General features: G+C 45.8%; 1 protein-coding gene across 4 annotated transcripts in view; it reads right to left on the bottom strand.

Moving 5' to 3' along the window:
- Positions 1 to 4,439, bottom strand: part of Clpb (ClpB family mitochondrial disaggregase) — a 122,810-nt gene extending 118,371 nt beyond the window's left edge. For 2 of the 4 annotated variants that reach the window (XR_005491697.2, XM_008759796.3), the window contains exons 1-2: positions 3,729 to 4,439; positions 678 to 729 (exon numbers count right to left, since the gene is read on the bottom strand). Coding sequence is in view for 2 of the 4 variants with exons in the window: in XM_008759796.3 (XP_008758018.1) it covers positions 678 to 729; positions 3,729 to 4,131 (455 nt within the window). In the remaining 2 variants the exon portion in view is untranslated. The remainder of the gene's footprint in view (positions 1 to 677; positions 730 to 3,728) is intronic. The other 2 variants (XR_010057345.1, NM_022947.2) reach the window with 2 other exon arrangements.
- Positions 4,440 to 14,024: the final 9,585 nt, after the last annotated feature.

Genomic DNA, 14,024 nt, shown 5'->3' with positions numbered 1-14,024 from the left:
CCAATATGGCAAACACAAAGACAAAAAATAAGCAAGGTAAGAGGGAGGGTCCCATGGCCACTTGGATAGATCTGAGGGGCAGAAAGGCCCAGGTGAGGCCCAAGAGGAAGGAATACTGCTTCTGAACAACAGCCCTAACTGATACTCTGGCCAGGTCCCAGCCTCAGCACCCATCTTAGATGCACTCTGCCCCATCCATAGTCCAAGCCCAATGCTTCCCTACTCAAGTGGAGTCAGCCTCTGCAGACATAGGCTTCACGCCACTCAGAAGCCTGAGAGCACAAGGTGAGCCACTGAGCTGATGACAGGCTGCCTCCACCCTGCACACAGGCCTTCTTAGCCACATGGGATGTTCTGGTACAAAGAGCATTTAGGAGCATCCTAAAGATGCCCATCTACACCAGGTCCAGGCAGCAAACATTAATAATGGTCACTTCCACAGAGGAACAAGAACAAACTGGAAGACCCACAGACTCCAAGTCACTGCAACTCAACACCCTGAGGTGTTTGGGAACCTGCCTCCAAACCTAAAATGCAAAAAGGCTGACCTAGACCAGGGGAGCCTGTGTCTGTGGCTACAGGAAACTTTCAGGAAACAAGTGCAGGGCAGGGAAAGATTTCCTCTGGGGCAGGATGGCCAGACTGCTCAGTCCTTCTGTATAGGCCCAGACACTTACCTTCTGACTTCCTGCACATTATTGGCTCGGGCAGCTTCCATCAGAGCTGCATCTGAAAAGAGAGGGGTACTGGTCAGACTCCAGCCCAGGACCTACCCCTCAAAGCCAAGAAGAGGCCTAGGAAATCAGCTGAAGTTCCTCCAGAGAGCAGAAGGCTGACAGGAGAAGGCTAACCAAATCCCCTCCCCAGCTGCAATCCACCCAAGCCCTGCTCTGGGAATGCAGGTAGATGTCATGCCCCGACTCTTCCCAAGCAGTAAGGCTTGGGTATGTGGGTCTCCCTAAGAATGGAAGAACCTCAATCAGATGCCATGGACACTTGGGATCCAAGCCACTCTATTACTCAGTGTGGCCGCTGCAGCCCTTCCTTCTTAACCAACTTCCTTGATATTTGGCAGACAGTAATCCTTGCCAACCTCACAGGATGCTGAGGAGATAAAATACCAGCTGAAAAGTCTCCAAAATCCTTACTGCAAGCACAGTGACGGGAGACCCAAATTGTTTCACTGGATCCCTGAGGACTCAGGCCTAGCTGAAGCCTGGACTGGTTGTTGGCACCACCCTGTGGTCACTTGGAAAAACAAGTTAACAGCAGATCCCAACTGGTGCTCTGTGCCCAGCCTGATACTGAGCTGTACCCACTAGGCTGACTTCTACTCGGCCTGCATCCAGTAGCCATGAGACCCCTAGGTAAACACGAGAGGTGTCACTAGCATCAGTGGCAAGCTGAGCCCCGATCTGGTCCTGGCACGAAGACTTACTTGCCTTGCGACCTGGCCAACTCATCTAAGCTCCTGAGCCTCGGCTTATGTGAAAACGGCTAAGACGCCAGGCCTCATCACGTGCCTAAGTCGGGTTTGCTCAGGCTGCAGTGCCTCCACTCGCCAACTAGCCTCTGACTAGGAGCCGTCTGTCCTACTTAGCTTATGGTACTTGTTTTGGTTTTTCTGAGATAAGATCTCATTTTGTATCCTTGGCTATCCTAGAACTCAAGGGATTCCCCTGCCTCAGCCTCCAGGGATTAAAGATCACACCCAGCTCTTATGAATTGTTCTCCTTCATGTATTTAATTGGGCCCAGATAATCTCCAGCTGAAAAAGGAGAATCATTCCTTATAGATACCTCTCTTGACTCTCTTTACTCGTCTTCTTTCTCTGAAGGCACAGAGGAGGGAGAAATGAGCTGAGATTTAACTGAGGCATTCTGGGCTCACAAACTTTCCATGGTTTTCCATTACCATGGTTTCCCCCTGGTTCCTGAAAAGACCCATTTCTCAGAACATTGCACTGAAGGACTCTGCTCAAAACTTGTTTAGAACCAGCCATAGTTTTCAGTCATCCCCTCTTCTGTTAAGTAGACATCGCTGAAATTTACATGTCGTAAAGTCCAGTCTAGGGCTCCCAGTAACCTCTCAGGCCAGACTTCACACATTCATCTGTTGTTCCTCCAAACACACTGTCTGCTAGAGAGTCTGTTCTCATGACCCTTCCATGGGTCTTCACTGCCTACAAAATTCCAAAGGCTCCTGCCTGACACGCAGGGCCCATTTCATCTTCTCTCACCTTATTCCAAAGCCCTGTCTTCACCCTCACTGGCCAAACTGTTAGCTCCTGCACATCAGACTAGCTGAATTCTGGGTATGAAATCCACCCGAGGCACATCTGTAAATATCTCCCTTCTGAGATCCACACACTGGTGGACAGACTCTTGGTATTAGGGAACTACTAATAAAAGTAATGGATGCCCTGCCCTCGTGGGTTACACAAGGCCCCGCCCCCTTGTTTCCTAAGCTATGCTTCAGAAATTAAGCTCAAGCTCCCCATCTTGAGAGGACTTCCAGTCCTCCAGGAAGGTTGTCCCTGCCTCCACTAGCTCTCTGATCCTCTGTAATACTCACTAGTCCCGCACGACCAGCTGCCTGCACCTCCCCTTAACAGGCTAGCTTTTAAGTTGGAACTTTCTGAACACCTAGCTCCAAGCTAAACACACATAGTGCTGCCTTCACATACACACAAGTAGAAATCATACAATTCATGCAGCCTTAAGCTACAAAGGTCCTACTTCAATGCCCTCATTAATAGAAAGAAAACAGAGGGTAGCAAAGAAGAGTAAGAGCCCAGATTCACAAGGACAGTACAAAACAAGTTCCTTGGGGTCCTTGTTCCTCATCCAAAAGCCCTTTCTTTCCAACTGGCCACATCTTATTAAACTAACAAGTCAAAGTCAAGGCGGTCTCCAATCTTGTTCAACAATCCCAGAGTCTGGGGTGCATGGAACGCACCAGCACTGATAACTGAGAACTTGAGCTACCCCTCCAGCTCCCACTCAGCTGTAACAGATGAGGTAAGATGCCAAGCTGAGTTAACTACCTCCTCCTTCTACACCCCCAACACCCCCCCGTGTCCCCCCCACACACACACTATAAGTCTACAGAGAGCCACTTTCAGCCAACTTCCTGTCCCCTAAGGCTTCACCCACCACACTATCCAGCTCACCTTAACCCTAACTCTAAGCATAGCAAATCTCTATCTAAGCAACTGAACAGACTCTGAACTCCAGAAAAGGAAGACTGAGAACTTGCCTTCATAAGACAGTGGGGAAACTAAGACTAGAGAGAAGCATGGGGGTCAAGCTAGCATCAGAACCAAGTGTCCTCCTTCCTTGGACCTATGTATGCAGGAAAACATGTAGAGGCTGTCCCTAAAGCTGTTGGGACTTCCTGGAGACCTCTTGAAAGACTAATGGACTAAATATAATACTGGTACATAAAAGGACCAGGCTGCAATTAGTCAGTCCAATGTTCCCAATTATACAGGTATACAAACCGATCCCAAAGAGGGTGCTAGACCTATAATGGGAAATTATGTAACTTCAAGCACTGAGATTTCCAGGGCAACATGCTGCTCCTGGCAGCAGACGGTAACTGGGTTTCTCCAAGGTTAAGGTTATACGGGTCTAAATTTATAAATACCTTCAACATTCCAAAAGGGTCATGACCTACCCACACACCCACACACCTCTCCCTTGAACCCAGTATGGCCCCATAATCACCCTTGTTAGATGGATTCTTGTTGTAGCACTGAACCACCAGCGCCATGGCCAAGGCCCACATGCCCAATCCCGCCTTGTTGGGGACCCCATTCCAGCTGTCTTGTCCTGGGAGTGTTTCTTCCGGGCTAGGACCGCGTCCAGACGAGGCGGCAGTCAGGTATGGGATCTCGGTGCGTTCTCCACGGCGCCCCCCGGTGGCTGCCCCCCGTCCGGGGAACAAGACAGAAGATGCTCCAGGGCGCACCCAGGCGGCAGTTCTCAGCCGCTGCGGCTCCCCGCGGTCTCCGGTGATTACGCTACGGTTGTAAGCACCTCCCCGGCTTTGAAGAGATGGAGATTTGATTAACCCTAGGAAGAGCCGAGGCGCTGGCGCGGTTCTCCTCAACACCGCGGACAACATCATGACACCTGCTTCTAAAACCTGCTGGTGCCGGCCCCCGTGCTAGCCACGATCAACATGGCTGCCGCGGCGCGTTCGAAGACGCCGCTTACGGGGTGGGACTGCGCACTACCTCACGGGAGTGGTAGTCCACGGCCCCAGATCTTTCTCTAGCTGGACAATGAACAAACTACATTTCCCTGAGGGCTGTGGGATGACATCACAATGACCGCTGACAGCGGAGTTGGAAGAATGTTGGGAAATGCAGTTCTGGCAGAGGGGCGTGGCAAAAAGGAAAACTCTAGCGGGGAGTGGCAATAAAGATTCAAGATTCCAGAGCCCAGAGTTTGTATTAAAACAGAACTTTAATCCCTGCCTTTGGAAGGTGGGAACCTGAGAGAACAGGAATTCAAGGTCTAGGTCAAAATCACTTTCTTGGTCTAGGTCAGCCCCAGCTGTATAAAATATCAAATATCAAAATAGCGAAAACCAAAATACAGGAATCCTAGAACAATTTCCCTAGTGTTTAAGTAAAATTGTATTTTCGATGAAGACCTGTTAAGTAACTTGTACCCCTCCCTACTTTTATTTAGAGTTGCTTTTCAAAAAGATGCCTAGGGCTGGGGATGGTGGTGATCACCCTTAATCCCAGCATGCCAGGCAGAGGCAAGCATATCTCTGTGAATTTGGTAAAGTCTGGTTTACATAGTTTCAAGACAGCCAGGGCTGTGAGCCAGAGAGACCCTGTCTCAAAAGACTTTAAGACTATGCATGTGTATACATATAAATACATGTATGTAATGTATATGTATGTGTATATGTATATATGTATGTATATATATATATATTTTTTGGTTCTTTTTTTTTTTCGGAGCTGGGGACCGAACCCAGGGTCTTGCGCTTTCTAGGCAAGCACTCTACCACTGAGCTAAATCCCCAACCTCCCTTTAGAATATTCTTAACCCCACACCTCTGCCATTGCTAATGGTTTCTGGGTCTCTCCTGACTCTTCCCATTTATGCTTTCATTTTTCATATGGACTTAGAGTAAATGTACCTGTGTCGTGGAGGAGGGGAGAGCCCTCAGCTCTGGAGATTTCACTGCCTTTCACTGTTGTCTGACTCCTGTCCCTAAGAAACATTGACTTCTCCAACTTAGTTTTATGTTCTGTTCTCTGACAAATGAATTCTTATGGTGTTTTCTTGGTTCCCTGCCTCGGGCTCACCAGAGCTGTGATCTGCAGCGGAGACAGCTTGTTTCTTTCTTTCTGGTTAGTGTGTGTGTAGCCACCCTGGTGGGCCTGCCACCAGATCTTACGTGGAATGTGTGGTCACCTAGTTCCATTCCTGTGTTTTGAATGCCAAACTGTGGCGACTGTAGTACTTGGCTCTTTCTGTTGGTCCGTACAGGTGAGGGGGATCCTCCTTCTATGTGTGGGGATTGTGGTGGGATTTTGAAGTGTGCCCATGTGAATTGTGGTGGGATTTTGAAGTGTGCCCATGTGGAGCCTGGGGTTCAGGGAGCAGTTACACTTTTCCTACTGAATGAATCTGCAGAGGTTTCTTGTTATTTACTGGATTTGTCTAAGTCATGGATACCAATCTTTTCACTTAGGGTTCCGAATGCTCGAGCCTGAACAACAGCAGTCACTCTCCTCCGGTCTCTGTGTGCTCAGGAAGAGAAGAGCCATCGTCTCTGTCCTCAGAGCTGTAATTGCTGTGGGGCTCCAGGACTATTGCAGGTGACCCTGCACCCATGCCTGGCCTCCTAAATCTGCCATTGGCTGGTTGGAGGACTCAGCACCTCCTGACAACAGGGGCTTGGCTTAGTAGCAGCTGCCCTACCCTTCAGTGCATCACCTGCACCTCTGAGGCTCTGTCACGTGAAGAGTGAATACACTTAACTATTCTCGACTCATATAAGTCCTTAATTTTTTTTAAAAACAAACTTCATAATTCAAAAGTTATGCACAATAAAAGAAGCCTATTTTAGGTGTACCATTTCAGGAGCCCATTCAGGTGTGGTTATGTTTAGACAAGCCAAGGTCATTTGATGACACCCAGTAAGTATTTGCATGACCCTGGAAGAAATCTATCCCCCTTCCCAAGTGTTCTCCTACATGCCAGCTAACCAGGACTTCTGATGCTCTAGGTGAGCCCAGCCTGCTCAGAGAGCTGAATCTTAGAAGAGGCATACACTGTGCATTCATCAGCCTGGATTCTGTCACCTGATAGAGCAGGGTTCCCAGGTCCAGCAGATGTCACAGGTGGCAGGAACCTGCTCCTTTTGCTGCCAAGTGGCAGTTGTCCCTTGAGTCCTGCTTTGTCTTACGTGAACTCTTTAGAACAGGACTTGGTTTGGAACAATAACTTCATTCTCCTGGAAAAGGTATATGAGAAAAAAAACCCTGAAGAAGCATGTTGAGTTTCTTTTTAACATTTGAAGAAGCCATTGGTGCTGGGTATGGTGGTCCACACCTTTAATCTCAGCACTCAGGAGGTGGTAGCAGCAGATTTTTGTGAGTTCAAAGTCAGCCTGTCTCAATGAAGAAGAAGAAGAAGAGGAGGAGGAGGAGGAGAAGGAGGAAAAGGAAGAAGAGGAGAAGGAGGAGGAAGAAGAAGAAAAGGAAGAGGAGGAGGAGGAAGAGGAAGAGGAGGAAGAAAAGCCATTGTCATTGTTGCCACTGCTGCCAGCATTGGATGTATGATGTCTCTGTATGATAAATGGACTGAGAAAGAAATTAGGGAAATGACATCCTTCACAATAGTCACAAATTGTATAAAATATCTTGGTGTAACTCTAAGCAAGTGAAAGATCTGTATGTTGAGAACTTCAAGTCCCTGAAGAAAGAAATTGAAGAAGACGTCAGAAGATGCTCATGGATCAGTAGGATTGGCCATCCTACCAAAAGCAATCAACAGATTTATTGCAATCCTCAACTAAATTCCAACACAGTTCTACACAGACATGGAAAAAGCAATTCTCAGCTTCTTATAGAAAAACAACAACAACAACAACACCCAGGACAGCGAAAATAATTCTCAAAAATAAAAGAACTGGGAGAATCACCATCCCTGACCTCAAGCTGTACTACACAGCAATGGCGAGAAAAGTTTTTTTGTTTTGTTTTGTTTCCTCTCAAAGGTGGCTAATCTGCCAAGGGCCAAAATTACAAGAAGTCCACCTCCTACCTTGTAAAAATTCCCTATCTATTAAAGCCTTTACAGTTGCAAAGGCCACTTAAATGACTAGGAGGCAGCAACCCTTCCCCATTTCTTTCATTTTCTGTGATGATTATAAATTAGCCAAGCAGGACATTGTAAGATCCGACAATATTCTTTAAACATTTTTATATTATTATTATTATTATTATTATTATTATTATTATTATTCATGTGTTTATGTGTCTATGTATGTGGGTGGAGGTGTCCAAAAAACCCAGAGGAGCTGGCTCTCAGAAACTGAAGTTATGAGCCACCTGATATGGGTACTGGAAATCAAAACGTGGTCCTCTGTTAGGAGTATATCCTCTTAACCACTGAGATATTTTTCTGGCCTCAAGTATACTCTTTTCCAACATAGACATGCAGGCAAAATACTTAAGCTTAAGAAAAAAAGAGGAAGAAGAGGAGCAGGAGGAGGAGGAGGAAGAAGAGGAAGAGGAGGAGGAAGAGGAAGAGGAGGAGAAGGAGATGAAGAAGAAGGAGGAGAAGGAGAACAACAACAACAACAAGAGGAGGAGGAGGAGAAAGAAGAGGAAGAGGAGGAGGAGGAAGAAGAGGAGGAGGAAGAGGAGGAGGAGGAGGAAGAGGAGGAGGAGGAGGAGGAGGAGGTGCATTTGACACTAGCTTCTCTGTGGCAGGCTTTCTAATCACAACCAATTGCAGGTGGTAGTGCTGGGGACCTTGGGTTTCAGCTTTTTCCTTCCACTGATGGCCTATGGGTAGAAGAACACTGGCTGTCTTTTTGCTGTCTTGGTTATGCTATGGCCTCTGGTGCATCTTTATTGTACAGTGTAGCTATCTCAAGCAAGAAGTTGCATGGATATTCCTGTTGTCTGAATGTCTCCTCCCCTCTTTAGACCTGTCTAAAGAGTGTTCTACTTGGCTCTGAGCTCATGCTACCTGTCCATAGCACAACATTCTGATATTGATGATGTAGAGCAAAGAGGATTAAAGGGATTTGGAAAGTGTGCCTTGCCCATGGTCCCAGAGAGGATGCCCATTTGCCTGGAGTTTGGAGCCTGCAAAAGGGATCATTTTAGGAACTAGGTGGTACTTAAGCAGCAGCTCCAACCTGAGAAGAACTAAAGGAGAGCCAAGGCCTCTGACCCCTCAGATGGCAGGTCAGACTGTAGAAGGGGTTTGCACAGACCTAATGTCCCCAGCACTGATGGATCTATCTTGAGACCATTCCCCGTAACTTGTTATGATTTGGCTGGATGGATCTGGTTTGATTGAATTTAATTTGACTGGATCTTGTTTAAGCTGGTTGGATCTGGTATTGGTATATTTTAGTTAGATCTTGTTTAATTGGTTTTGGGGGAAAGGAGAGAGAGAGATTTCAGATCTGGTGAAATCAGGTCTGATCACATACACACTATAATTTTTTAATGGAATAAAGAGGAAAAGTACTTTGTTTTTTGGGGGGAGGTTTAGTTTATTGGTGTGTGTGTGTGTGTGAGTGTGTTGGTGTGTGTGTGTTGGTGTGTGTGTGTATGTGTGTGTATGTGTGTGTTGGTGTGTGTGTATGTGTGTGTGTTGGTGTGTGTGTGTGAGTGTGTGTTGGTGTGTGTGTATGTGTGTGTTGTGTGCGTGTGTTGGTGTGTGTGTTGGTGTGTATGTGTGTGTGTGTTTGTATGTGTGTGTGTTGGTGTGTGTGTATGTGTGTGTGTTGTGTGCGTGTGTTGATGTGTGTGTTGGTGTGTACGTGTGTTGGTGTGTGTGTGTATGTGCGGTGTGTGTGTGTGCGTTGGTGTATATGTGTGTGTGTGTGTGTGTGTGCGCGCGCGCACGCGCGCGCACAAGCTCCTCTACCTGCTTGTTTTGTTTTGTTTTGTTTTTTTCTTTTTTTCAGAACTGGGGACTGAACCCAGGGCCTTGCGCTTGCTAGGCAAGTGCTCTACCACTGAGCTAAATCCCCAACCCCAATTTTTTGTTTGTTTTGTTTTGTTTTTTTTCTTTCTCCTCTACCTGCTGAGCCACCTGGCAGGCCTCAACTTTTACACTTTAAATGGGAAACTTATTTTACTTCAAAAGACTTTGAAATTTATTTTTTATTACATGTGCCTATGTGGGTATATGAAGTGAGGTCCAGAGGCTGAACTCAGGTATCAGATCCTCTGGAGATCAGCTGCTGTGAGTCACCACGTACTGGGTATAGAACCTGGGTCCTCTGCAAAAGCAGTAAGTACTTTTAACCACTAAGCCACTGACCCATCTCTCTAGGTCTTGAATGTGAAATTTACTGTATGAAATGAATATATTTCAATGACACTGTTAAAAAAACCATAAAAATATGGCATAGTTCACTTTTCATAGTGGGAAATATATATGATAGGTATTGTAGTGTTGTGGGGTATCCATCAGAGAAGACTGCTCAGACATGCCTCTAAACCAATAGACAGTCTTTATTAGCCAGTGGGCAACTACACTGGTGTTCAGGATCCCAGTATAGCACTCAGCCTTTCTCAGGGTGAGCGTTTAAGCACAAAAACCATATCCTGGGTTGACATACTTCGGTTAACAAGAACAGTTAGCCAGAAGCAGAACTGCAGAAGCCACAAAGCAAGGTTAGTAATTTAGAGACTTTTCCTGGTCTGTGGGCTTTGATGGACTAGGTCCTTGTTTTCATTCCGGCAAGTGGTGCAGTCTACAGGCTGAGCTTCATTGGAATCCCGTGTGCTAGGTCTCAGGACTCCTAAGGTCTGGAGGCTTGTTACAGTAGTTGCATGACCTGTGTGTTAAAATACTTTGTATGTATAAAATAACTGTGTAGCAAGCTTGGGAAGAAAAGGACACTCACTGATGAGAGTGCAAAAGGAAGAAGCTCAGTAGTAGGCTGAGTCACCAAAGCAAAACATTGGAATTTAAATTATAGTTGCACTAGTGCATCCATAAAATAGAGAATTAAAAAATGTTTCTTTTCTTTGTTTCTTTGTTTCATTGTTTGTTTGTTTGTTTCTTTCTTTCTTTTGCCTAGACAGGGTCTCACTATGTAACCCTGGCTGTCCTAGAACTCATTATGTAGATCAGGGTGGCCTCCAACTCCCAGAGATCCCCTGCCTCTGCCTCCCAGCCCTAGGACTAGAGTCACTATGCCTAGCTTTTCCCCCAAATATTTCTAATAATAAAATATTTAAAATAGCCTGCTGTCTGTCTGATATTTGTTCACAGGGAAATTGGTTTAAATACATTAAGGTTCAATAGAATGGACAGACAATGGGGGCTTAATTTTTTTTAATAGCATTTCTGTGTAGCCCAGACTGACCTTGCACTTTCTACACAGTTGAGGATGACCTTGAACTTCTGATGTTCCTGCCTCTACCTCCCAAATGTTAGGATTACACTATGGTAGATCAAAATAGTTGTCCTTGTAATGGGCACAGTGCAGCTGGGACATTAGGGTGACAAGCAGAGAAAAAGGAGAGTTTACTTGTTCCAGTGAACTTGAAGCATTTACTGTGAGTGTGTGTGTGTGTGTGTGTGTGTGTGTGTGTGTGTGTGTGTGTGTGTGTGTGTGTGTGAATTATACAGGCTCTCTAACCAAATGAAGGGAAATGCTTTCAGTATCATCAGTCTCATCCAAACTGGCAATCAGTATTTTCTTTGTGTGGAAACACTGACATCTTGTGGACTTCTATGTTAATACAGTTGAATGCCTGCCCAGAGCTGTAAGAGTGGTCTAGGTCAGACTGAGATGATGTAGTCTTTGGATGTCTTTCCTGCTTGGGTACCCACTGAAAAAGCAGGCATTTATTTTGTCCCTGGACAACACTTTCGGACTGTGGACAGCAAGTCCTTGATCAGGAGGACCCAAACAGTGTATCATGATGACTACCAAAACCCTGCACACTGGTCCTTTGCTGACCCATTGTCTAGGGCACTCTGTGCTGGCAACTGTTGGTTGCTGGGAGATTGGAGCAGACACAGGGTCAGTGAAGCAGACGGAGACCTTGCTTTCCAGATTAGTGTAGAGGGGCCGCCATGATTAGAGAGTAGGGTGTTGAGTTCAGAGGACAGTGAGAGGTCCTAGGCAGGATCACTGCTCTAGTGTGGGTGGCCTTTGATAGGGGCTTCATTGTCGTTGGCCTTTTAAAAAGGAATGATTCACGTTCTGTCTCTCAATTCTTGCTTCCTCACCCCTCACTCCGTATCTTTTCCATCCTACTGAAATGTCTCCTTGTGTAAATGTCTCCTGTCACGCTCCCCCCACAGTGACACTCTGGGTACAACTTGATCTGTAAATGCCTCTTGCCTGCTAGATTTTGTTATTTCCTTGAGTCAATGTGCTGGGATTATTATAATTTTTTAAAAATATTAGACCTGAAGAGCCTATTGCGAGGTATCTACTAGATAAGACCACTTGGACAATAAAAAGTCTATTACCCAGGACTACACGGGGTTTTCGGGACTAGAGTTCAGTGTCAACCCTTTCTCAGGGTGAACTTTTAAGCACAAAAGTCACACCCAGGGCTGACATACCTCAGTTAGCAAGAACAGTTAGCTGGAAGTCAAAAAGCAAGGTTAGTACCTCCGGGGGCTTTCCCAGAACTGTGGACTTTGATGGATTATTAGTCTTTGTTCTCGGTTTTTTTTTTGGGGGGGGGGGGCAGATGTTACTATCTATGTGCTGGGTTCCAAGGTGTGAATGGTGTTCCCACCATGGTGTCAGTTGTGGGGGCCTCTTACAAGCCCACGAATAGAAGAAGGTAAACACAGGGGACTTTAAATCGGGGAAGGGAGCTAGCCATATAAAAGGGCTCTTTAAGCTCTGCAGAACAAGCAGTAATTTATAAATGACTAGTTTCTTTGACACGGGGACTCGCCTTGGCTGGCCTGGTACCCACTCTGTAGTTTAGAGATGCTGCAGCTTTTCGGGGAAGGGGGTACTTAGGAGGAAACAATTTTGTATGACTGCGTCAGTTTTTTTTTTTTCTTAAGGATTTGTTTGTTTTCATCTCACGAGGATGTGTGTTTTGCCTGCACATACGACTTCGCGTCTGTAAGTGCAGTACTTGTGGCGACCAGAAGAGGGCACTGGATCCCTTGGAACGAATTACAAAGGTTGCGAGCCACCAAATGAATGTTGGGAATCTAAGTGGGTCCTGTGGAGGAGCAACAGGTACTCTTAACTATTGAGGCATCCCCTATTCCCAGAGCACTAGGGCTTTTGTGGTGTTGTTGTTGTTGTTGTTGTTGTTGTTGTTGTTGTTGTTGTTGTTGTTGTTGTTGTTGTTTGCTTGCTTGCTTGCTTGGTTGATTTTGTTGTTGTTTTGCTTTGTTTTGAGATAGTGTCTTTCTGTGTAACTCCAGTTGTCCTCCAACTCACAGAAATCCATCTGCCTCAGCCTCCCGAGTGCTGAGTCCCAGTGCACTAGTTCTTGCCAACCCAAACTGGTCAACCGCTACATTAATGCTTCACTTACGGAGACCTAAAAGAAGTAGGAGCTGAACTGTCATTTTTATTGTTATTATTTTCTTTACTGTTGGACATTGACCCAGGGGCTTACACACACAGCAAGTGCTCTACCACAGAGCTATATCTCCAACCTTCTGTCTCTATTCATAGAGGGAAAATAGCTTAAAATAAGAATGTATGCCCAGTCTCTAGCAGCTATGAATGAGTCAGCCAGTTGTACAGAAATCCAGAAAGATTAGAAAATTGGAGACAGAGTGGCCTAGGGAAGAGTAATGTGCTAGCTCTGTAGAAGTGGGTCTTAGGGACTTGTGTTGCTAATCACACTGGCTGCTGTAGTGTTATTAGCAACTGTAGTCATCATCGCGCTAGTGAAGATGTTCATCAACCAGGTGTTCAGAGCAACTCCTCTAAGAAAACATCTACAGCAGCCATGATTTTTCGCAATAGCCCAGGAACAGATTAGCTACTGTGGTGGGGACGGAAGCTGTGCAGAAACCTAGTGTTGTAGGGGTTGGACCGTGCGGGGGACCAATCGGCTGAGGGCAGAGCCTGGAGCAGGATGTATGCAAGAGCAGCGAGAGAAGATTCAGACTCGGAACACCATTCAGTATTGTTTCATGAGAGACGGGACAGAGAGGAAGCACAGCTCTGTATGGGTTGGCCGCCTCTGACAACCTGTGTCCTCACAGGCTTTATTTATGCATAAATTCACTTCCTCAGAACCTTTATTCATTGATTACACAGCTTTTCGAAATACATTTACTTCTAAAGTTTTCCTTGATTACATAAGAAGATTAAGAGGAACAGAGCAAGTAAACAGCGTTTTTTTGTTTGTTTGTTTGTTTGTTTTCTTTTTTTCGGAACTGGGGACCGAACCCAGGGCCCTGTGCTTGCTAGGCAAGCGCTTTACCACTGAGCTAAATCCCCAACCCCTTGTTTTTTGTTTTTAAGATTTATTTACTTATTTTTTTTTCTTCTTTTTCTCTTTTTTCTTTTTTTTCGGAGCTGGGAACCGAACCCAGGGCCTTGTGCTTGCTAGGCAAGCACTCTACCACTGAGCTAAATCCCCAAACCCTTATTTACTTATCTTATGTATTTAAGTACACTGTCACTGTCTTCAGACACACCAGAAGAGGGCATCAATCCCATTACAGATGGCTGTGAGCTACCACGTGGTTGCTAGGAATTGAACTCAGGACCTCTGGAAAAACAGTCAGTGCTCTTAACCACTGAGCCATCTCTCCAGCCCACAAACAGCAATTTTATGAGAACTAAAA

The sequence above is a fragment of the Rattus norvegicus genome, chromosome 1, assembly GCF_036323735.1.
Source record: "Rattus norvegicus strain BN/NHsdMcwi chromosome 1, GRCr8, whole genome shotgun sequence".
Taxonomy (NCBI): Eukaryota; Metazoa; Chordata; class Mammalia; order Rodentia; family Muridae; genus Rattus; species Rattus norvegicus.
This window is presented reverse-complemented; position numbering and strand designations above follow the sequence as displayed.